General features: G+C 59.6%; 1 protein-coding gene across 1 annotated transcript in view; it reads right to left on the minus strand.

The window, feature by feature from the left end:
• Nucleotides 1-9,924, minus strand: part of CRISPLD2 (cysteine rich secretory protein LCCL domain containing 2) — a 34,474-nt gene extending 24,550 nt beyond the window's left edge. Inside the window, exons 1-2 of the mRNA XM_004584063.2 lie at nucleotides 9,814-9,924; nucleotides 589-883 (exon numbers count right to left, since the gene is read on the minus strand). Coding sequence (XP_004584120.2) covers nucleotides 589-828 — 240 coding nt within the window. The 5' untranslated portion in view covers nucleotides 829-883; nucleotides 9,814-9,924. The remainder of the gene's footprint in view (nucleotides 1-588; nucleotides 884-9,813) is intronic.
• Between the last annotated feature and the right edge of the window lie 11,703 nt (nucleotides 9,925-21,627).

Raw genomic sequence — 21,627 nt, forward strand, 5'->3', positions numbered from 1 at the left:
TTGCTAACACACCTGGGAAAGCAGCAGAAGGTGGCCCAAGCGTTTGGGACCCTATGCCCACATGGGAGACCCTGGGAGACCCTGGTGGGGGTCCAGGTTTCTGGCTTCAGCCCTTTCCAGCTCCAGCTATTATGGCCATGTGAGGAGCAAACCAGCCAGTAGATCTGTCTGTCTCTTTCAAACAAATTGGGGTGGGGAGGGGGACAGGGAAGAGGGCAGCTGCCCTAGTGGTGTGTCAGGCTGATGCCCTGCATGGGACACTGGCATCCCATGTGGGCGTCAACTCCAGTTCTGGCTACTCCCCTTCCAACCCAGCTCTCCACTATTGCACTGGGAAAACAGAGAAGGACAACCCAAGGTGCTCCACTCGCACAGGGGATACCAAGGAGCAGCTTCTGGCTCCTGCCGAAGGCCTGGCTCAGTTCTGGCCATTGCAGCCTTTGGGAACTCTTTCAAGTAAAACAAATAAATGTTTCTAAGAAAGAGGGTGAGAAAGAGCTCGGGGGTCATCCCCCACTCAGGCACATCCTGAGCCCCCTCCCCAGTCCGCCAGGGCAGAGCCAGGCAGCCCGTTTTGCCAGCACTCACCATGTACTCCATGTTGGAGGCAGGAGGGTACACCTGGCCACGCAGCTTGTTGTGTAGCACCAGGATCTCCTCGCGGTCAGCCCAGGGGATGGCCCTGCGCGTGCGTGAGTGGGGCTCGTCCTGCCGGTACTTGCTGAGTAGCTGCTCCCAGTGGGTGGCGTTGGGCAGGACCAAACCTCGGGCCCCACAGAGCAGCAGCACCAACCCCAAGGGGATGAGGCAGGGCAGGATGCGGCTCATGGCTCCCCTGCGGCACTGGCTGGGCTTCTGGAGGCAGAAGTGACTGCTGAGAGTTCTGGAAGGACGCAGAAGCAGCAGGAAGAGGGCGCGTGAGTACAGCCACCATGGCTTCAGCCGGACAGCAAGGGGCACACATGGTCCTTACCCACGCGCAGGGGTGGAGACTGGCTCACAGACTTTCAACCAGGCCCCCCAGACAGGAAGTAGAGCTGGGAGTCAAAGCCCCTGAACTTTAACCCCCCACCTGGGGAACTAACAGGTGGACACTGAGTCCGTCCATAGAGAGAGGGATGGGGCCATGGGAAGCAATGACATCAAATGAGGCCATTCACTGGGGCTCCCATGACTGAGTCCCGGGGGCTTCAGAACACAGCTGTATGTGACTCAGTGACACATGGGGACTCAGCCAGCAGGAAGTCACCTAAAAAGTTAGGCCTTGAGGCCCACCTGCTGCCACACTGAGAGTCCCCAGAGCTGGGCCAAGGCAACCCTCTTTCCTCTATAAAGTCACACTAGCTCAGTTCTCATTACAGTGGTGAAATCCTGGCTCTCAGGGCTGCCATCCCATCTCCCAGGTGGGGAAGCTGAGGTCCAGAAGCATAGCAAGGTGAGACCTGGCAGGAAGTGAGAACCCTGAGACTCCAGCCGGTGTCTCTGAGGAGCCAGACCTGCCCAGCTAGCCCCTGTGGCTCCCATCTCACCACTGGCTCAGCTCCAGCAACAGGTCACGAAGGACAGGTGTGGCAGCTGGTCACCTGGGAGGATGTGCCGCGGGTCCAGGAAGAGGAGAGATGGCCTGGCTGTCCCTTCCCGAGAGAGGACACTATGGCTGCCCCCAGCTCCAGCCTTGGAGGACCAGGAGGAAGCCTGCTGACAGTGACAGCACAGGGGCACGGGAACAGGTGTCCCCAAACTCTGGCCTTGAATGAATGCCCATGTCTGTGCCCATGGGGTGTCACCTGCCAGGCCTGTTAAGACGGTAGCTGAAAGAGTGTCCTCAGGGATGGTGGGTGGATGGGTGCCAAGATGGGTGCTGGGAAGCAGGGCCACTGGCACCAGGGGGCAGGCCAGGGAGCCATGGGAACACCACAGTTCCCATCCCCGCTGCTGGAAGGGCTCCAGGGCCCTGACAGGGCCTGTGCCCTGGGAGAAGATAATCCTGCCACACTTGGCCTCCTCCGCGGTGGCTGCTCAGAAGGCAGCCTCTGGGGCAGAGCCCTGGCACGGCTGGGAGGACCTTGGCGAGCTCCTGGGCAAGAGGGCAGACTTTCCCAGCTCCCGCCTCCCACACAGGCCAGGCTCCTGGCCATATATGCACATGTCCACAGTGGAAGGCCAGCCCCAGGAAGAGGGGCCAGGACACACGACGCAGGGCTGGGAAGTGACGGCAGGATTGACATCCCCAGGGTCCGTCCTGGCGTCACTGGTGAGGCTCCTTGGAACCTCCAGAGGCACAAAGCCGCAAATGCTCCTATGAGCCCACAAGGACCAGATGGATGTATGCCCCAGCTGGGTTCTGTTTGTTTGCTTGTTTGTTTTTAAGATTATTTATTTTTATTGGAAAGGCAGATACACAAAGAGAGGAGAGACAGAGAGAAAAATCCTCCATCTGCTGGTTCACTCCACAAGCGGCCACAGTGGCCAGAGCTGAGTAGATCTGAAGCTAGGAGCCAGGCCGAGACACCAAAGGCGACCAGCGTGGTGTCTCCAAGTGCCCTCCTGCACCTGCCATGGCTGCCTGCCCGTGGTCAGCCATGCACAGCATGGAGGACTGGGGTCTCAAGGTGGCTTGGCCTGGCTGGAAGCTACGGCACCTAATGGGTGTCAGGTTCGGGGTGGGGGCAGGGACCATGCTGCAGAGGGGACCATGCTGCACAGCTCTCACCCAGTCCCCAGGAGGACACTAAACACTTGGGGTAGTGAAACAGTGTCCCCCACAATGCATGGGCAGCAGGTGACAAGTCCACAGTCTGTGACTTTTAAGGGGGTGACTAAATTAAAATGTTTTGGGAGGGCTCTATCCCAGTGTGACAGGGTCTTCATGGAGAGCAGCAATTAGGACACGGGCCCCCATGGGTTTCCAAACCAAGAAGGGGACTTGGGGAAAGCAGCCTGCCATGCCTTGGTAGGGGACCTCACCCCCAGACCTGAGAGACGGCACTCAGGTGGCCTGCTGGCCTCTGTGACCAGCTCAAGGGACACTGCAGGTGTGGTGCAACGTGAAGGGGCAGGTGCAAGACCCCTACTCCCCAGCACCACACTTTCCCTGCCCAACTGGCGCAGGGCTTGCCAACTGTTACTGCTCCTCCAAGAAGCTCCTCCTCACTCTGCTCTCTCAGCTCATGCAGGCAGCCATCATGGACTGAGGGGCAGCAGGATAGACACCATGCTGGGGTGGGGGGTAGGCAGGGCTTCTGGAAGCTTCTCTTCTGCCAGAGTTGCAAAACTGAGTCATAAGCCCACATGTAAGATAACAGCTTTGGGACTTTTTCAGAAAACACCAGGACACCCACACCAGACATGAGGCATGACGCAAGCTGGGAGGGGACCAGAAGAGCTTTAGAGTCCAGCATCTACGGCCAGACCCAGGCCTGGCAAATCCCAGACACAGGACTCACGCTTCGTGGTATCATCCAGGGCTCAGACATCACCCAGGCCCTGCCAGCCGGAGGCATGCTGTCTGCAGGGCTACTCGCCAGCCCACAGAGCTGAGCCCAGGAGTACCACCACCACCAGGCATCAGGTAGCATGGCCCACAGGAAAAGGAACCCACACTGCAACTCAAGCTTGCCCAAGCCTAGGGGACTCTCAGAATAATCCCCTTACACCACTCCTGGCCATGGGCACCCGGGGGGACCAGCAGGCCAAGGCTGCCAGGCCAGCAGTGGTCTCCACCACCATCCCCAGGGCTGCCCCCGGCCGCTCCTGCTGGAGGCGGGTTAGCGGTCCACCAGAAGGATGAAGCTGAGGCACGGCCTGACAGGCATCAGCCCCATGTCGGGACTGTTGCACATGCTGTTCCCGCAGCCCACGCAGTCACCCCGGCCCGCCCCACCCCAGACCCACGCCGGGCACATTCACCCCACACTCATCTCCAAGATGCAGGTCAGAGGTCGGTGATTCCTGGAAGCCTCCTCCAGCTGAATCACGCCCCAGACCTGCCGGGCTGACTCCGGGCAGCAGGCCAGTGGCCGGCAAGTATCCCTGGAATGACAGGACGCCCTGGCTTTCCTCCCGCCTGGCCCCAACAGCCTTGTAAGGACCAGACCACTTTTGCTGCCATGGGGCAGGTGACAATCCAGGCCCCAGGAACAGAGACAGGTTCCTCTAGCTGCCCCTCACCTGCCACACGGCTCGACGGGGCAGACGGCAGCCCAGGCCCCGGGGACGGGTTCCTGCCCCCTCGCCCTCAGCGTGGCCCTGGTGCCTATGTCTACAAGTCAGAGGGGGCACTAGGCGAGACCACGAACAGAGAGCACTGGTTGTCTCGGTAACGAAGCAGATGCTAGTTGCTGCCAGCAGGAGTGGCAAGGAGGGGGTTGGGAACACATAAAGGAGGAGGCAGCTTTCTCTTCACATCCTCTGACAGCCCCACCTGTCCTCAAAGTCTAATTTTAAAAAAACACAAAATAACCCGGGTAGCAGTTTGGCACAGCAGTTAGGGACGCCCCTGGGGACACCTGCAGCATATGTCGCAGTCTGCCAGTTCTGGTCTTGGTTCTACCCCTGCCCAGCTCCCTGCCACTGTGTCCCCTGGGTGGTGGCAGCTGGGGGCCCAGGGAAGACCCGAATGCGGTCTCTGGCTCCTGCTTCAGCTTCCGGCTCATGCACACCTCCAGAGGCAGTAGCTGATGGCACAGCACGTGGGCCCCCACCCCCGACGGGAGACCTGATCAGCTCCTGGCTTCAGCCTGGCCCGGCCCTGGCTGCTGCAGCGTCTGGGGAATGAGCCAACGGATGAAACAATTCTTGCTCCCTCTGATTCTGTCACTCTGGCCTTTCAAATAAATGAATCAACCTGTGCACAGACAGCAGGTGGCCACGGTGGTGAGACTTCCACGTCTCCATAAACCTGCGAGGCCCCTGTGATTAACCTGATTTTTATAGATGAGGAAACATGGGTACCTGGCTCACAACCACCCCACGCATGAGGCTTGGCCACAGCCTCCTGGGCCTGACTCCAGGAAACCCAGTTCCTTTTGTCCCTGTCCAGACAGAACAGACAGATGGCCCACCTGGCCATGGCATGCACACAGCGCTTCAGCAGGTGCTCAGCAGACACGGCCTGTACCTACCGTATGCAGGGGGAAGACCCCGAAAGTGGCCCTGACAGCCTGGACTGGTCTTCCTGCTCCCTGTGCACGACTGTCTGAGACCATGTGGCACTGGCCGAGAGAAGGCAAGAACCAGGCCATGGGGACCCCACACCGCTTGGCAGGCAAAAGCCCCGGGAAGGACCCTTGCTGTGTGTGTGGGGGGAAGGGGTGTGCACGGGCTAGAGTGGTGGGAGGGATGAATGGAGAACACCCCGAGAACTGGGATGGGGTCACTGGACGGCAGTGGGGACCAGAGCTACTGGGCTGGTGAGGGGGACAGCACGGCCACTGTGCCCTTAAAGAAGGAACCCCAGGCAGCAGGAACTGCAAGTTCAAAGATTCAGAGGTGGTCACCATGTGTGCAAAGCCAGGGGATGGAGCGAGCAGCAGAATGGGGCCACAGAGGTGGATGGGGGGCAGAGGGCAGGGCGCCTGCAGGACACGCCCCTGAGCAGCCTGGATCTCCCTCTCAGCACGGAGGGAAGGGGAAGGCAGCCAAGCCAAGTGTGATTCACGGTTTGCAACCCTTTCAGGCCTTGCTGGCACAAGCCAGACAAACCTCGCGGACTCAGCGCAGAGCGGGAGGCAGCCAGACGCCAGGGATTAAACACGCACGGCTCCATTTATGGAAAGTTCAAAACCACGCAGAGCCAGCCTGGGCTGTGAGCAGTCCGGAAACAGTGGCCCATGGGGATGCAGGAGCCAAAGGGGCTCGGGGCGGGCTGGTGGGGCTATGTAGCCCCTGTGGCCAGGAAACCCACACGGGACATGTACCATGTGCCCTGCTCCCAGTGAGGCTTAACGGCAACGTGTCAGAGCCCTGGGGAGGCTCCCCCACCCCCGTATCCCAGACATGATCCTGTTCCTCCTCCAGTGCCAGGGACAGCGTCTGAGATGGCACTTCATGCAGCTGGGCCTCACAGGTTGAAGAAAGAAGTGGCAATTTCAGTGGTACTTGCCTCCCTCCCTCCAGGGCCCAGGACAGAGGGGCTGTGTCAGGGTGACAGGAGTAGGTGGGGGCAGCACGTGGTGTGGCCCCAGACCCTGGCTCCTGGTTCCAAGGGTGGCTCTGAGGGGCCATGAACAGGTGGGGAGGTAGCCTCCAAGGCAGGCTGGGGGCTCTGAGTGCCAGCACCAGGCACCCCGCTGCTCCCAGCATGCTCTGGGGATGGCTCCAGGGTGGATCCTGGTCCCTCGTGGGGTGGGCCTTGTCCTGTGCCTACCTTGAAGGCATCACCCCAGCTGAGTGCCTTGACGCCCACGGGCCATCACTGAGGGAAATCCAGACACCACGGCCTCTGGTGGCACAACTGACCGGGCAGCAGATTCCAGGCTGGAATTCCAGGCTCACTGGGGTGCTGTGTCACACTCTGGGGACCAGAGCTTGTGCCAGAGGGACGCCCTGGAGCACCCAGGCCACCGCCTTAGTGAGCACCACCAAGGGGCATGGCTCCCAGGCCTGCGGGCAGGTCCTCGTTCTCTAAGACTGAGCCTTCATTCTCCCACGGCCCCCAGGCCCTGGCCACTTCTAGGCACTTCTACTCACGGGGTGCCTTGGTCCACCACACCCAACCAGCTCCCCACGTGCCAGCAGCATCCAGCCCCGCTTCATCGCTCCAGAGGTCCTGGGGTTTTTATCAAGCCTGCGGCTCTCCTGAGATGCCAGCCGGGGAACCGGCTCCTGGAACCCAGAGATAGCCAAGCAGGCTTTTTCCTTTCCACAAGGGCCAAGGTGGGGTTGGTTCCAGGCAGCGCGGGGGTGGCTGCTCCTCTCTGGAGCACAGCCACTCTGCATTTGGGGCAGGACAAGTCCCAGGCCCCGGGACTGAAGATGGGGGATTTCATCATTTAAAATGTTTTTTTAAATGGAAGCCCGGAGGTTGCATAACCCTCATTAGGACTTTTATTTTCTTCTCTGACTGTGGTTTTACTTCTAGCTGATAGAGCTCCCGAGACAACAGCAGATAAATCTGTCCCAGGGTGGACCACAATGTTCTCGGAGCCAGGCAAGGGGGTGTCTGTTCAGGAGAATCCCAGCTGCATGACCAGGGACGACATGACCTCTAGCGGGACCACAACACGCCTCATGGTGCAACCAGGAGCCAGGGTTCCCTGTGCCCATGGCCAAGGACCTCAAGTATCTTGGGAGGGCGTGGTCCACACGGATGGTGAAGAAGGCAACTTCCACAGCAGTCCCGCTCCGTCCCAGAGCAATGCACACGAGCATCTACGACAAACCCTGCACACAGGTACTCATGGTCCAGCCACTAATGCAGCTAGCCGACTGCGGGAGGAGCAGGCAGGCAACACGTGGCACCTCCGTAAGATAGAATACTACTCAGCCAGGAAAACGAATCGATCCAGGAAAACGAATCGATCCATAATGGAAGCATGACACTAAACCAACTGGCAGGAGCAAAGGGACAGAGAGTGGCCGGAGGCGGGCAGGAGCAGAGGGACTAACCACCCCTGGGGCGGGGGTCACCCCTGCCTACTCTGGGGGTGTGCTTTAAACAACAGCCCTGCCCCACCCTGAGGTGCCACCCTCCCCAGCAGTTCCACACAAGGGCATGCACATCCCCTGTGCGACCCCCACGAGGTCCCCAGGCCCTGCTGGTCAGAGGCTCTCCGACGCCAGAGGGAAATGCAAGCACGCCTGCCTGCATCCCATTTGCTTTTCTCGACAAGCCGTCAGCGGCTGTGAGTGATGCTGGCTTTCACATCTGGGACTGATCAAAAACTAGTGAGTTTGCAAAAAGGAAAAGGGGAAAAAAGAAAAGAAAAAAGGCTGCAGAGCGGGGAGGGGAGCGGCGGGCCCGGGGGCACCGCCTCCACACAGCAGACGGCCGTGGGGACCGCAAGGAACAACATAGCTCCCAAGGGCCTGAACAGCGACTCAGCGCCTGGGATCCCGCTGGCAGACCCTGCCCAGCACAGCCTGCAAAGGGGCTTCAGGGGACCTCACGCTCCTGTGGCCCGCGCCCCCCTGCTGTTCTCTGTGAAGCCAACTGTCACATCTCCAGCCTTGGGAGCCAGAACAGCAGTCGGTCCCAGTACCTGTCAGTGGAGCCCTGTCCCAGCAAAGCACCCCTGCAGGGGAGGCCTCTGCCTGGGAAGCCATGTCCACATCCCACAGCACAGGGCCTGGGTTCCGCGCTCAGCCCAGCTACCCATTCCAGTCAGACCCTGAGAGGCAGCGCTGACCATCCCGGCACCTGGGCCCATCACCCACATGTGACTCCTGGCTAGGGAATTGTAAGGATTTAGGGAGTGGATCAGCAGCAGGGAGATCTGCCTCTCTGTCTTGCTGCCTGGCAGAAACGCCACTGTAATCAAGGTACCCACCGGGCCTGAGACCCTCTGATGTTTAAAATCAACAATGCAGTCAAGTGGTTGTTCACAGTCATGGCTACAGGCAAGCACCCTTCCCCAGGACCTGAGCTGGGGATCAGGGAGTGGGGTAGGTGTTCTCCCTGACCCTGGGGTCAGGTCAGGCCTGCTTTACTCCTTCCGGGCCTCAGTTTTCAACCTATGCCAAGGGCGCCCACCTCAGGCAGCGGCTGGCGAGAGCAGCCAGAAGACTGGGCAGCCAACGGTCAGCTGCCCGTGGCTCGGCAGCGCCCTCCCTCTGCACCTCCGTCCTGGCCTCCTTGGGGCTCAGCATCACTGCGTCTGCCTCCCCCATACCCCCAAGGCACATCCACCAATCCCTCCCAGACAAAACATCTGCGGGGTGCATAGTGGGCAGAGAAAAAGACTCAGAAGAGGCAGGACCTGGAGCTGGGGACTGGGCAAGGGGATACTGCCAGAGCAGGTACCCCTACCCCGCCCCTGTGAGGCCCTCCAGGACACAGGGCTCTCACCCAGCAGGCAAAGGTGAGCTCAGCTCTGAGAAGTTCGTTGTCCTCCCGGAGCAGGGGGAGCACTCAAAGGCAGGATGCGACCCAGGAGCTCCTGCTCTGGCTCGCAAGATGAGCAGGGCCTTTGCACAGGTTTCCCTGGGGGGCTTCTCCCAGCCAGGTTTCATCCCAGGAGGGCTGCAGCTGGAGGGCGTCCACCAGCCCCATCCCAGCAAGAAGCCGCTCCAGGCTGCACCGCCTGGGCAGCCTGACCCTCTCCACCTGGGGCCAGTGGGCCCCCAAGACCCAGACGCAAGCTTCTAGCTCCCAGCTCAATTCAACAACTGCTGCCCCCCCCAATACACAGAGTGACACCGGTGCCCACTCCACCTGGAGAGACTTTGGAACCCCAAAGTGCAGGAACCCCAACTGACCTACTGCAGCGTGGATGTATTTGTGAGAAGTGTGGGGAGCAGACAGAGCTCACTCCACCTCTCCGACCCTCAGAAACTGGGCAGAAGGCAGCAGGCAGCTGCCTGCCGGAGGTGCTGCGGAGGACGCCCCGAAGGGGTGTGGTTCGAAGGAGCAGGACGCACACCGGCGCTGGTCACTAGTCGCCAGGGGCCACATCCGCGCCCTCAGCGGGACACGGCGGACACGGCGCTCTCCCCGGCTCCGCACCCCACCCCTCCACTGCCTCGGACCGCACGGGCCTCACTTTTCCTCAGCTGAAACAGTGCACTCCGCAGAGCGACTCCGGGCTTGGAGATGCGGGCGAGCCCTGGCCACCGCACAGGAGCGCAGTTTGCGGGACACCCCAGCGCACTCACCTCCACAGGGCTCCGGCAGGGAGAGCGGCGGCGCAAGCTGGGCGGGACAGCGGCGGGACGCTGACCAGCGCGAGTGGTCCGGAGCCCCCACGCGTCCCCTCTTGTAGGCGCCCGGCAGCCGCAGGCCACGCCCTCGCGGCCCGGCTCCGCGCAGGCCTGGGCCCCGCCCCGGGCCGCCCTGGGGGGAACTGCTGGCGCCGGGGGCAGGCCCGAGGCGGGCGCGTTCCGTTAACTCGCCCAGGCCGCAGGAGCGCTTGATGCTGCGGACTCAGCGCGGTGCCAAGCAGTTTCCGCCAGGGGTTTGCAAATTTACTTAAATCTCGGCTCGCTGAGCCTCCACTGGAAAAATTGGGAGCAGGAAGGGGACCTGGCAGGCTTGTGAACTGCGCACACACTTCGCACACGTGCGTTCGTGCACACGTACATACACGTGCATGCGCGCGCCCTGCTGGCAGGTGGAGAGCACGGTGCCCGCCCAGTGGACTTTCTGGGAGTCAGTGTGCAGCCACGCCGCCCACACTGCTGATCCCAGCATAGACCCGGCAATGGTCTGCTCCATCGTGCGCTCCTCCCACGCAGGCCGGGGGCATCCCTGTGGGCCAGTCTCAGGGCTGTGAGCAAAGACACCATTTCCGGAACGCCCAGATGGGTCAGAGCGCAGGGTGGGCAGGGGGTGGTGGAAGATCCTACAAGTGAGTCCCAAGTCCAAGCCAGGCCTCTCACCTGTCGAGTGCAGAGCGCCAGCCCTACTGAAGGCCACACAGTTCCCAGGGGCTCCACTACTAAGCACAGGGGGCAGGTGAGTCCCCCGGGAAGGACTCTGTCCCACTAACTCATTCACCTGCCCAGCCATGACAGCAGACACAGACCTGTGTGCAGGCCAGAGTATCAGGAACATGCAGACGCGCTGAGCGACGCCTCCCATGGCGCACGGAGGGGACATGCCAGGAGGGGCCCTTGCCCCGGGGCTGAGCTGGCAGGAGCATGCACTCACCCAGGCCTGAGCCCTGGGTCCGGCCACCTGACCGCTCTGAGCAGCCCGCCTGCAGCCACTGGAAACCGTCAGGCTCAGTAGAAGTCCCACCTCGGCTCCTCAGAGCTGTCAGCCTTAAGTTCGTCACTTCCTCACTCTGTATCCAGCGACCAAAAAAAGCCCCCTGGCTCTCTCTGGCCTTTAAATGGTTAACAGACAGAAAAGACTTGGAATGGGGTCTACCCCCGGACAGGGACGGGGTCTACCCCCAGACAGGGACGGGGTCTACCCCCGGGACAGGGACGGGGTCTACCCCCAGACAGGGACGGGGTCTACCCCCCCGACAGGGACGGGGTCTACCCACCGGACAGGGATGGGAGAGTTTAGTTTGACCAGTTTTTCCATCTTTTTGCAATCTGAGACTGCAATTTCAAAAAAAAATACATAAATAAATAACACTTACGTTTGAATAAAATGGTGTGTCATAGGCCATGTCAGGTTCAGGACAGTCCCAGATGGCAGCGGACCAGGCTGGGAAGAGGGGTGCTTGCTGACAGGCCAGCAAGGACCTGCCACCACCCAGGCAAGGGCTTCCATGGTAGGGATGAGAAAAGTCCTCCTGGTCGCATGAACAGGGCAGGTGTGGGCAGGATGCCAGCTGTGTTCTAGCGACCTATGAGGGCTGATGGCAGGACAGCCCACCTATGCGTGAGGGTGGGCACAGTGTGTCACTGTGCAAGACTCCTGGCCTTCCCCTCCCGTCTCGGTGTCATTTCCATGGGGCTGGTGGCTCTTACCACACACCCCATCCACCCTCCTCACCTGGACACAGGAGCCATGGCTGGGTAGGTCATTCCAGCACACTGGCCCTCCACTTGGCATCAGAGGCTACAAAAGTGGGGTCACGGAGACCTGGGGGTGGGGGGACCAGGCTACCACATGCAGCCAAAAGTGTGGGGAAGGTGGGGTCTGCTCTGCAGTCAGGTGCCACCTGCTGGGGGCAAGGCTGGCACCTCCTGGGCACCCTATTGGTGGGGAGACAGGGTGTGAGACCCCAATCTGCTGAAGCTGTAAGAGACGGAAAGTCACTTGACTAAGCTCCAGCAAAAAGGGGGCCCGGACCATCTGAGGAGTGGGGTGAGGCTCGGCAGAGTCAGCGCCCCGCAGCGGCCCCCAGCTCCTGCCTCCCGCTCCCCAGGGGCACCCTAGGGTCCAGTACAAACTGTGCCTTGCTTGTCAGAGGCCTGCTATGGCTGGGGCAAGGCCAGGGTGGGGACCAGGGTCCCTTGCAGGCAGCAGGAACCCTGCAGTCACCTGAGCCATCACCACCGGCTCCCCGAGTCGGCGGGGGGTGGGGTGGGGATGGCAGGACTATGAGGTGGGGCGCAGCTGCCTCCAGCCCGGGCTCTGTGCTCAGTAACCCCCAAGCTTGGGTCTGTCCCGGGAATGTCTGTGCATTCTGTTTTTGTCTGCAAGCGTTTGGCTGCCAGAGGGAGATTGGGTCAGGCAGAGCCAGGAGCTTCCTTGGGGTCTCCCGCATTTGGGGGAGCCAGGAGAACGAGGACTTGGGCCGTTTTTCACTGCTTTTCCCAGGCACAGTGGAGCAGCTGGGATTTTAACCGGTGCCCACATGGGATGCTGGCATCACAGCCTGTGGTTTTACCTGCTGAGCCATGGCACTGGACCCTGGGCTGGATGGTTTTGAACAATGATCCTGGAACATTTGGGGGTCCCCCCCTCACACCACAGGAAAGTGGGAGAAAGCCACGAAGCCGAGCCAGGGCACCCAGGGTGACAGTTTGTGGCTGACACAGTCCCCATCTCAAGTCTGCCTCCTCTACAGCAAACCATCTGGCATGGCAGACACCTCTGCTTCCCCTGTAACAGCAGAGGCTCCTGGTGTCAGTGTGACAGTGCTGTCATTCAGCTCAAAGGTCCTAAGCCTGCCCACGGCTCTTCCTGTCCGCAGAACTAGACTTTAGCCAAAGGGAAGGGAATTGAATTACAGATGTGTTCCTTGAAGTTTTTTTCAGTTCTTTTTTCCTGGGATATGCACGTGATAGCCGGAGTCATGCTGCCATATTGGACCATGAAGTGCCCTGGGAACCTCCCAGTCTTAAACGGTGGCTCTGGACTCCCTGGCACCAGGCCCCTATGCCAGTCTCACCACCTGTGCCAGATTTATACAAAAGGGAAGTGTATTTCTATGTTGAAATGAGGGTCTTCGTGTCGTTTCTTCGTTTTCTCTCAAGTCCTGTCACCTCGGGGGCAGGGCAGGAAACACCACGCGGAAGTGCGAGGGTGCAAGGAGACAGACGGCATTTCCCCACCTGCTCAGACGCCTCGCACACGTTGTGTTGTAACCGTTCTCTGGAACAGCAGACACACCCATGCCCTCGCCAGCTCGCCCTTTCCTGACGTCGGTGCAGCTAGCCAGGCCACAGCCGGAAATCCGCTCAGGAAGGTGCTTGCAGGGCTCCTCTGGCCACCGCACAGGCCGCAGGCCCGGGTTTCTGGAAGATTATCCCCTGAGTATCTGACACCAGCCTGCGACAGGAGGGTCGGCCCGGCTGTCACTTCCTCCCACCCAGACATGCAGGTCCCTGGTCCCCATAGGGCCTGGCATCCCCGTTCCAGTCTCCCCTGACATGTCCTGTGCTCTCTGCATCCACAGACACGGAGGGGCGGTGCTGGGGCAGCAAGAGGGGACCCTGAGGGCAGTTCTCCATCCCCCACTCCCCTTGCACCTTCTGTCTTGGAGTTGTCACCACAGACACCATGGCTACACCTAACCTCGCGGGGCATACCCAGGGGATCTCGGGGGTCCCAAGCACAGGCTCTGTGGCTCCCGCAGCTGCCCAGACTTGACTCATCTGGTGGCCGCTGCCCTGCCCCTGGCTGCACCACAGGGACCAGGCCCTACCCTGGAGTGCTGGTGGTCAGGAGGGACAGGCTGCCTCGGGGGACCCTGCCTGGGGTGCAGTGACAGGTGTCAGACCTAGGAAGGAAGCTTGGGCCCTCAGCAGGCACCCCCTGAACATGCCCAGGACCGCAGCCTTGGAGGCAAGATGCGGGGCAGTCAAAAAGCTGCAGCTTTGGGTGCTGTAAAGGCAGGCTGACCTCTGAAGGCCCGGGCAGGTTCCCACGGTAGACGTGGATGGCGGGAGGCCTCCGGGCATGCGCAGGCCCAATCGTCAGGGGCAAGCAGGGGTGCAGCCCAATCGCCAGTTGCTGGGTCTTGCTCTCACTGCAAGTCAGAGCTGATCATGCCTCTGGAAGGAGCAGAGCCCGTGTGGTGAGGGACCACGGGGCGGCCCTGGAGTCGGCCCCCACTTCACCCTCGGGAACCCGGCTGGCCGGGCAGCTTGGTTAAGAGCAGCTTGTGGCCTCTCAGGACCAGAGGCACCAGCAGAGCTGCCCAAGCCTGGCATAGCCACCTGGGGCAGCCAGATGATCACCTGGCAAGGGCTGCTGCCCTAGGCCTGCCCAGCCAGGTGAGCCATCCCTTCCCTGTATGAGGGCGCCCTGGGGAGGCAGGCAAGAGGGACAGTGTGACTGCCATGAAGGTGCTAATGACCCAGCAATGCCATTTTGTGGAGCGACAGATCTCAAGGACAGAAGGTTCTGGAAGCTGCACATTTCCTGAGGAATCCTGTGAAGCTGTTATGGCTTAGCTCACTTCTCTAGCTACTGAGTGTGGGCTTCCGGGGCAGAAGGGGGCTGCTCTGGGGCGAGCAGGAGGCTGGGTCCGAGAGAGGGTGGGCCGCAAAGGGAGGAGGATGCCTGAAGGGGGCAGGGAGACCCAGCTCAGACTTGAGAGACAGAGCTTCCATCAGCTTGTTCACTCGCTAGATGGCCACAATAGCCAGAGGTGGACCAGCCCAAAGCCAGGAGCCAGGAGCTTCTTCCCAGGTCTCCCATGTGGGTGCAGGGCTCCAAGCTCCCCACTGCTTTCCCAGGCACATTAGCAAGGACCTGGACTGCAAACGGACCACCTGAGACTCCAACTGATGCCCATGTGGGATACTGGCACTATAGGCAGACGCTTCATCCACTATGCCGCAGAAGCAGCAGCTAGTCTCCCTGCAGCTTGAACTAGCGCTCACGTGGGAAAACCCCACCATGTCCCCGGGCTGGCCCCTGGCGGCTAGCCCTATCCCTTCCTAGCTCGTAAAGACGTATGTTGGCCAAGCGGTGTTACAGTAAGTGACCACCTTTTTCTCAGCCCCAGGCTAAGGGTTCTAGGTAGACTAATTAGCCACTGTTCCGCCCCAAGCACCCCTCAGTGGGCACTGAAACGGGACCTCCCATTCCAAAGCTGGAACAACACAACAACATTGAAAGCAAGTACCGAAAGACACAAGGCACATCAGCCAGCTGACTCATCCGGCGGCAGGCCCGGGACCAGCTCCCCTGGGCACCAAACCCAAGCAGGAGCAACTCCTTGGTTCCCCGCCCCCTGAGCTGCAACCACCTCACCCACAGCCACAGATGCTGTCCGATGGGTAATTCCTGCCCTCGGGGCCACACATGCCGTGGCTTGTCCTGCCCGGGGCCTCAGGCCATGCTAGGAAGCTGAGGTAAGCAGGGAAGCTCTGTGTTGTCATCAGCAAACGGAAACCCTGCAGGCTGCATCCTCCCTGCCTCTCCCATCGGGCTACCAAGCACCAGTTATCAGTCTTGTGAGCCACCTGTGTGTGCACAAGCCTCAGGGGCCCAGCACAAAGTGCCTGGCCCAGCTCCCGCTTGCCCCTTCCGGGAGCTGCTGTGACCAGGGCTGGGCTCCAGCGCACAGCCCTGGCAGCAGAGTGAGTGGAGCAATGGGCCCCGAGGGCCAGCCTCCCCAGCGGCCAGCTGCACCAGCACCAAGGGCTCTCAGCCTTGCTCCTGGAGTGTGTCACAGGCATACCACTGTGAGCCCAGAGAACGCATCGGCCCTTCCAGCGACTTGCCATGTGGGGGCGCAGGCCGTGGGAGCTGGGCTGGCCGTGCTGGGCTGTGCTCCTGGTCCTAAAGTGGATCTGCCCGTGCACAGCCGTGCACAGCCGGGGATCACCACATCTGTCCCACACATCCCGCTGCTCACTCTCTCGCCATCTGGCTGTGGCATCAGGGTGGTGCTGGGGCCACGAAATGTGCCAGGACATAGTCCTTCCTCTGGCACCTCCTGCCAGAATTAGTGTGATTAAAAAAAAAAATGCTGTTTATTTCCATCTATGTGCAAGGTGAAGCAACTGAGAGACAGGCCAAGACAAACGGACCTTCTGTGCCCTGGTTCACATCTCAGACACCGACACCACAGAGGCCCCGGGGAATGCCCGCTCTGTGCAACGACTTGGGAGTACAAGCCGGGCCTAAGAGCCGAGCCCTCACAACTGCAGATGCCGCTCCCACGAGGCGGGGTCCCCAAGAGGGAGCTGGCAATGGCCGACGCTGGGAGTGTCAGGTGGCAGGAGGAGACAGCAGACAGGGGTTCTGCACCATCCCTGAAGCTTCTCTGTAAACTCACACACTGCTGCAAGCTAGAACATTCCCTAAGCCAACCTACATAACTGCTCAGCAGGCAGGGTCTGGAGGTGTGCAGAGCTACACCGTGGCTGTGTGCCTGTGTCCGTGTCCCCAGTCCAACCTGGGGACCAAAGCCACTGCCAACAGAGGAATGCCATGGTCCACTCCGGGGCTAGGACTGTCCCCAGCGTTACCAGGGTGACCCTGTTTGCCCCTCAGGACGCAAGATGGGCGACGGGTTTGACCTCACAGCAGTCACATCCAGCTAGCTGTCTCTATGAAGGCCTTGGGAGATTTCAGCCCATGGCAGACCTTAACATGTCTTTGGGACAAAAAAAATCGTGCCATGCTGGGCACGGAAACTTGCTCACCACAGAGCCCCCCAGGGCAGTGCCTGGGGAAGCCCACCAGCTTTCTGCCCGGGGCTTCAGGGCAGCGCCCTTCCACAGCGCTGTGCAGGGGCTGGCTGAGCACAAGGGACCCGAGTGGGAAGGGAGACAGAACTCTGCTGGCATACAACACGGGCTCCACTTGGAAACTCCTGGGGAGTCAAAGAAAAGTCCCTAGAACTAACAGTGTAGCAGGATCACAAGATACAAGCTACACATACAAAAATCAGTTGTTTCCATAAATCCGAAAAAGAAAAATATATGACATCAACCCCAAGACAACAAATTCTGGCGAGGCTGTGAAGACACAGGCAGCCTAACCTGCTGCCAGTGGGCGCGTCTGCCGTTACGGAAGACAGTGTGCAGTCCTCAGGCCCCAGAATGGACGCAGCACTGGAGCCCAGCCAGTCCACTCCTGGGAACTGACCCAGAGGACCTGAACCCAGCACGTGAGACAGCTACCTGGGACCCGCCCTCACACCTACTGCAGCTCAATTCCCACAGCTAAGCTATGGAATCAGCCCAGAGGCCCACGACCGATGACCGGATAAAGAAAATGCGGTATGTGCACAATGGATTATAACTTGGCCATCAAAAAGAGCCAAAAAACCAAAGTTGGGGAAGGCCGCATGCTTTGCACGGGGCATGGATGTGTGGACACAGGGAATAGGCACGTCTCTTTCCCCAGCGGCTGACAGGGCTGCGCCCCTGCTCGACCCCAGCCTGTGCAGGACGTGGCACAGGAAGGCGAGGGACCTGCTCATCGGTCAAAGCGTTTGCAGCCGTCTGGACGTGCCCTGCCCGCCCTGCCCTGGGCTCAGGGTCAGCGCTTCCAAGATGCCCGTGTTGTCCCCAAGTTGCTGGGGGTCTGGCTCTCTCCCACTGCCTGTGAACTCCTTCAGCCATGAGGTGTTGAAATCTTGGTCTCCTATCATTTTTCATCTCCCTGCAACAAGAAGCAAGCCCTGGCACGGAGCTGGTGCTGAGAAAATGTTGGATGAATTAATTGATGAGTTCTAGTAACGCAGGCAGCTGGGCTTGGGGCAGGCAGCTGGGAAAGCCTGGTCTGACGGAATCCCAACTGCCCCCACCCTCACTCACACGGGAACCAAGTCCGCTGCTGCGAGAGGCCCTGGGGACTCGGTTATTAAGTAGTAATTAGGAATGAGGCTGCGCCGGCAGGGCTTGGAAAACTGTTTTCACATTCTTTTCCAAGTGTTTGATGAAACCCAAGACATTCTTCCCAGAGGTGTTTTCTCCTCAAGTTATAAGCCCGTAAGTATTTAAAGGGGACGCTGATCCTCAGGTTTAGGGTTTGTGTATCAGTCATGGGGTCGAGGGGGGGGGGCTGGCAGTTCAGGCTCCGAGCTGGAAACATGGACTGCCGCTCTGCATTCCAATGCTGCAACGGAGCCCCCTGTCAATCCGCAGCCCCAGGCTTGAGTTTTAAGAGGGTCTAAACTCAGCAAGCATGTTTCTCCATTACTGCAATACAGGTAGGTGTTCAGGGCTTTCACGAGGCCAAATCACAGGCCTCATACAGGACGGCACAGGCAGGGGATGCACCCACACCTGTCCACAGCCACAGGGGCAGAGACAACGAAGAGCCCCTCGTGGGCAGCTTGGGAACTAGAGACACATCGAACGGCTGGGCACAGGGCTTAGCCCCGGCAGGCGTAGCCCCTGGTGGGGCATTTCAGTGCCTGCTGCTCCGCACAGGGGATGTGGAGATCACAGCTGAGCCCGGGCCTCGTTCCTGTGAGAGGGTACTCCCCACCCCCAACACTCTGGTGCTTAGAAGGTGGTGTGCTCAGAAAGCACCAAGCAGGAAGAAAGAAGCCCCGATTCTGAACCACAGGCCTGCCGCTGGCAGGGTAACTTGCCAGCCATAAGGTTACTAACAGTGGCAAAGTCTGGGTCATTTCTAGGGGTGCCCACCCCTCTCTTGCAAGCTTGGGCACAGAATAACATGAACAGCATTCTGCATGGCCCAAGGACTGCACCTGGAATCCTGCCCAGTGTCCAGCCACATGTGTCCATGGGCACCGCAAGGTGACACCTGCGTCAGCAAAGCCTGCATCAGCGGGGCCCCCAGCACAAACGGGGCACAAGTTGCTAAGACTTCTCCAAGAACTCGCAGGGCCCTGGCCAGCTCCCAGAGGGCTTGCCCAGCACACAGTGGATCTGAGAAACCATGGCATGGCGGGGTTGGCTTGCATGATGCTGAGAAGTTCCCATCAGCACAGACCAGCCTGTGCATCCTGCAAACATGTGTGGTTGCTGTGGCTGAGCAGGGTATGCTGCCGGCGCACAGCGCGCACCGGCTGGGAAGCAGGCAGGGGGGCCTCCATGCAGCTCAAACTGCGGTGTGGCGCCAGGGCGCAGCACATGGCTTCCCATCACAGCAACAAGACGGCTCGGCTCCTGACCGTCCCAAAGCAAACACAAACCAGATGAACGTGCAGATTTGTGGCAGCCCCTGGCACTGGCTCACAGCGAATCCCAAACCACTGTGCGACAGTGAGTACACACAGGCCATCCTTGCTACGCTGAGAGCGCAGCCCTTGGGAGAGGTGCCATCCCGCCTCGGGTAATTGCTGTGTGGAGCCCCACTGGGCAACCCACGTGAGTGCCAGCTGGAGTCCTGCCTACTCCCACTACTGTGCCTGGGAAGGCATCGGATACAGCCTGAGTGCTCAGGGTCCTGCCAGTCGCAGGGAAGAACCAGATGGCCAGAGCTGACCCTAACCCAAGCTAAGCGCCAGGGGCTTCCTCTGGGTCTCCAATGTGGCTGAGGAGTTCTGGGCTTCTGGCTTCAGCCTAAGAACTGGCAAATGTAAATATCTGGTGGAATGAACCAGGGGCTGGAAGAGCTTTCTCTTTATTACTATTTCAAGTGTACTGAAATACAATTTAAAAATTGACACATTTGGGGGCTGGCACTGTGAAGCAGTTGGTAGGCAGTGCTTATAACGCAGTATCCCACTGAGGCACTAGTTTGTGTTCAAGGTGTGCTGCTTCCTATCCAGTTCCCTGGCCACGTACCTGGGAAAGCTGTGGAAGATGGACCGACCAAGCACTTGGTCCCAGATGGAGCTCCTGGCCCCGGGTTTCTGTCTAGCCCAGTTCTGGTGCCTGCTACAGGTGTTCTAGAAATGAAGCAGCAGGAGAAAGACCTCTCACTCTTTGAATAAATCAACCCACAAACCCAGAGCACCAGTTCAAGTCCCAGCTGCTGTTGACACAACCATAAAGCAGCGGAAGACGGTCCAGTGCTTGGGCCCCTGCACCCATGTGGGACACCGACAGATGGTGGCTGCTGCAGCCGTCTGGGGAGTGGACCACAGGGTGGAAGATCTGACTCCCAAAAGTCTTACATCACCATGGCAGCCCCATATGTGGACACTAAGGCAGATATTTGGCTGAGATGCTGGGCAGCGCTGGCCAGCCTCTTTGGGGAGCACAGGGGTAGTGGCGGGGAAAGTGCAAGCGACATGGGGTGACAGGACGGCCACATCTCCCCCTAGCCTGGGGCATCACAGTGATCTTAGGCGGACAGCAAGGGGCTACCTGGAGCCTGGACGGGTGCTAGGGCACGTGAGGCTGGGGAGAAGCGCCTGGTCTTCCCAGGAGGCATGCCATCTCACCTGCAGAAGCAGAGCTCATGTTTGTTTGTTTTTTTTAAAAAAGATTTATTTATTTTTATTGGAAAGGCAGATATACAGGGGAGGAGAGAGAGAGGAAGATCTTCCATCTGATGGTTCACTCCCCAAGCAGCTGCAATGGCTGGAGGTGAGCCAATCCGAAGCCAGGAGCCAGGAGCCTCTTCTGAGTCTCTTCTGGGAGAGTGAGAGGTCATTCTCCTGCTGCCAGGCTCCCAAGGCTTCAGGCCATCCTTGACTGCATTTCCAGGCCACAAGCGGGGAGCTGGATGGGAAGCTGGGCCACCAGGATTAGAACCAGTGTCCATATGGGATCCCAGCACATGCAAGGCGAGGATTTTAGCCACCATGCTATTGCATCGACCCCATCATGTTTTTTCTATAAGTCCAACACAGAATATCAAAATTCTCACACAGCAGAGCAGGTTAAGAAGAGTTTCTTTCTGGGAGGCACAGGCGGGGAGCCCAGAGTGATGTCACACGGCTTGAAATGCAGCACGCAGCCTGCATCTCAGACCTGAATAAGTGGCAGACAGGCTAGAAGCCTGCAGGTGTCACACCTGCACCAGTCTTTACAGACGTGCGTGAGATGCCCAACCCCTCAGACACAGTATGAACTGCGCTGGTGTGCTGCAGGGGAGCAAAGGCAGGCACCTGAACATGACTGCTAAAACAGCAATTCCTTAACTGGGTGGTCTGCCAGGAAACCCTGGTGAAGCCCTGGACAAAAGCATTTGAGCCCCATGTACTCAGCCAAGTCCGGGACAAGGCCCTCAAACACTTGCTGGCTCTTGCTGCTGCCAAGGATGGGGTGTGGGACACCTCGCTACCACTGCACTTGGCACAGAGGGACAGAGCATCAAGCATACACAGGAACACACAGCTGGAGAGTAAATTTACACTCAAGTCCCAATAGGAAGCCCACAACTGGTCATTCAAACAAGACAGCAATTGCCTCAGTGAGGGCAGCAGGCACTGGGTGGGGAGCCACACTGTCTAAGTCAAAGGAGCAGCAGCAGCAGCTGGCAAGGGCTTGGAGACCTGCTGGGAGCCGTGTCCTTGCCAGCTGTGGGTCTTCCCTCAGAAATGTGAATAGATAGCAGTATGTCTCATAAGCCCACGGACTCAGGGGTCTGGTGAAATGGCTCAATTGGTAATCCTCTACCTGCAAGTGCCAGGATCTCATATGGGCACCAGTTCATATCCTGGTTGCTCCACTTTCGATCCAGCTCCCTGCTTGTGGCCTGGGGAAACCTTGGGACCCTGCACCTACATGGGAAAC

This window comes from Ochotona princeps, chromosome 16 (genome assembly GCF_030435755.1).
Source record: "Ochotona princeps isolate mOchPri1 chromosome 16, mOchPri1.hap1, whole genome shotgun sequence".
Taxonomy (NCBI): domain Eukaryota; kingdom Metazoa; phylum Chordata; class Mammalia; order Lagomorpha; family Ochotonidae; genus Ochotona; species Ochotona princeps.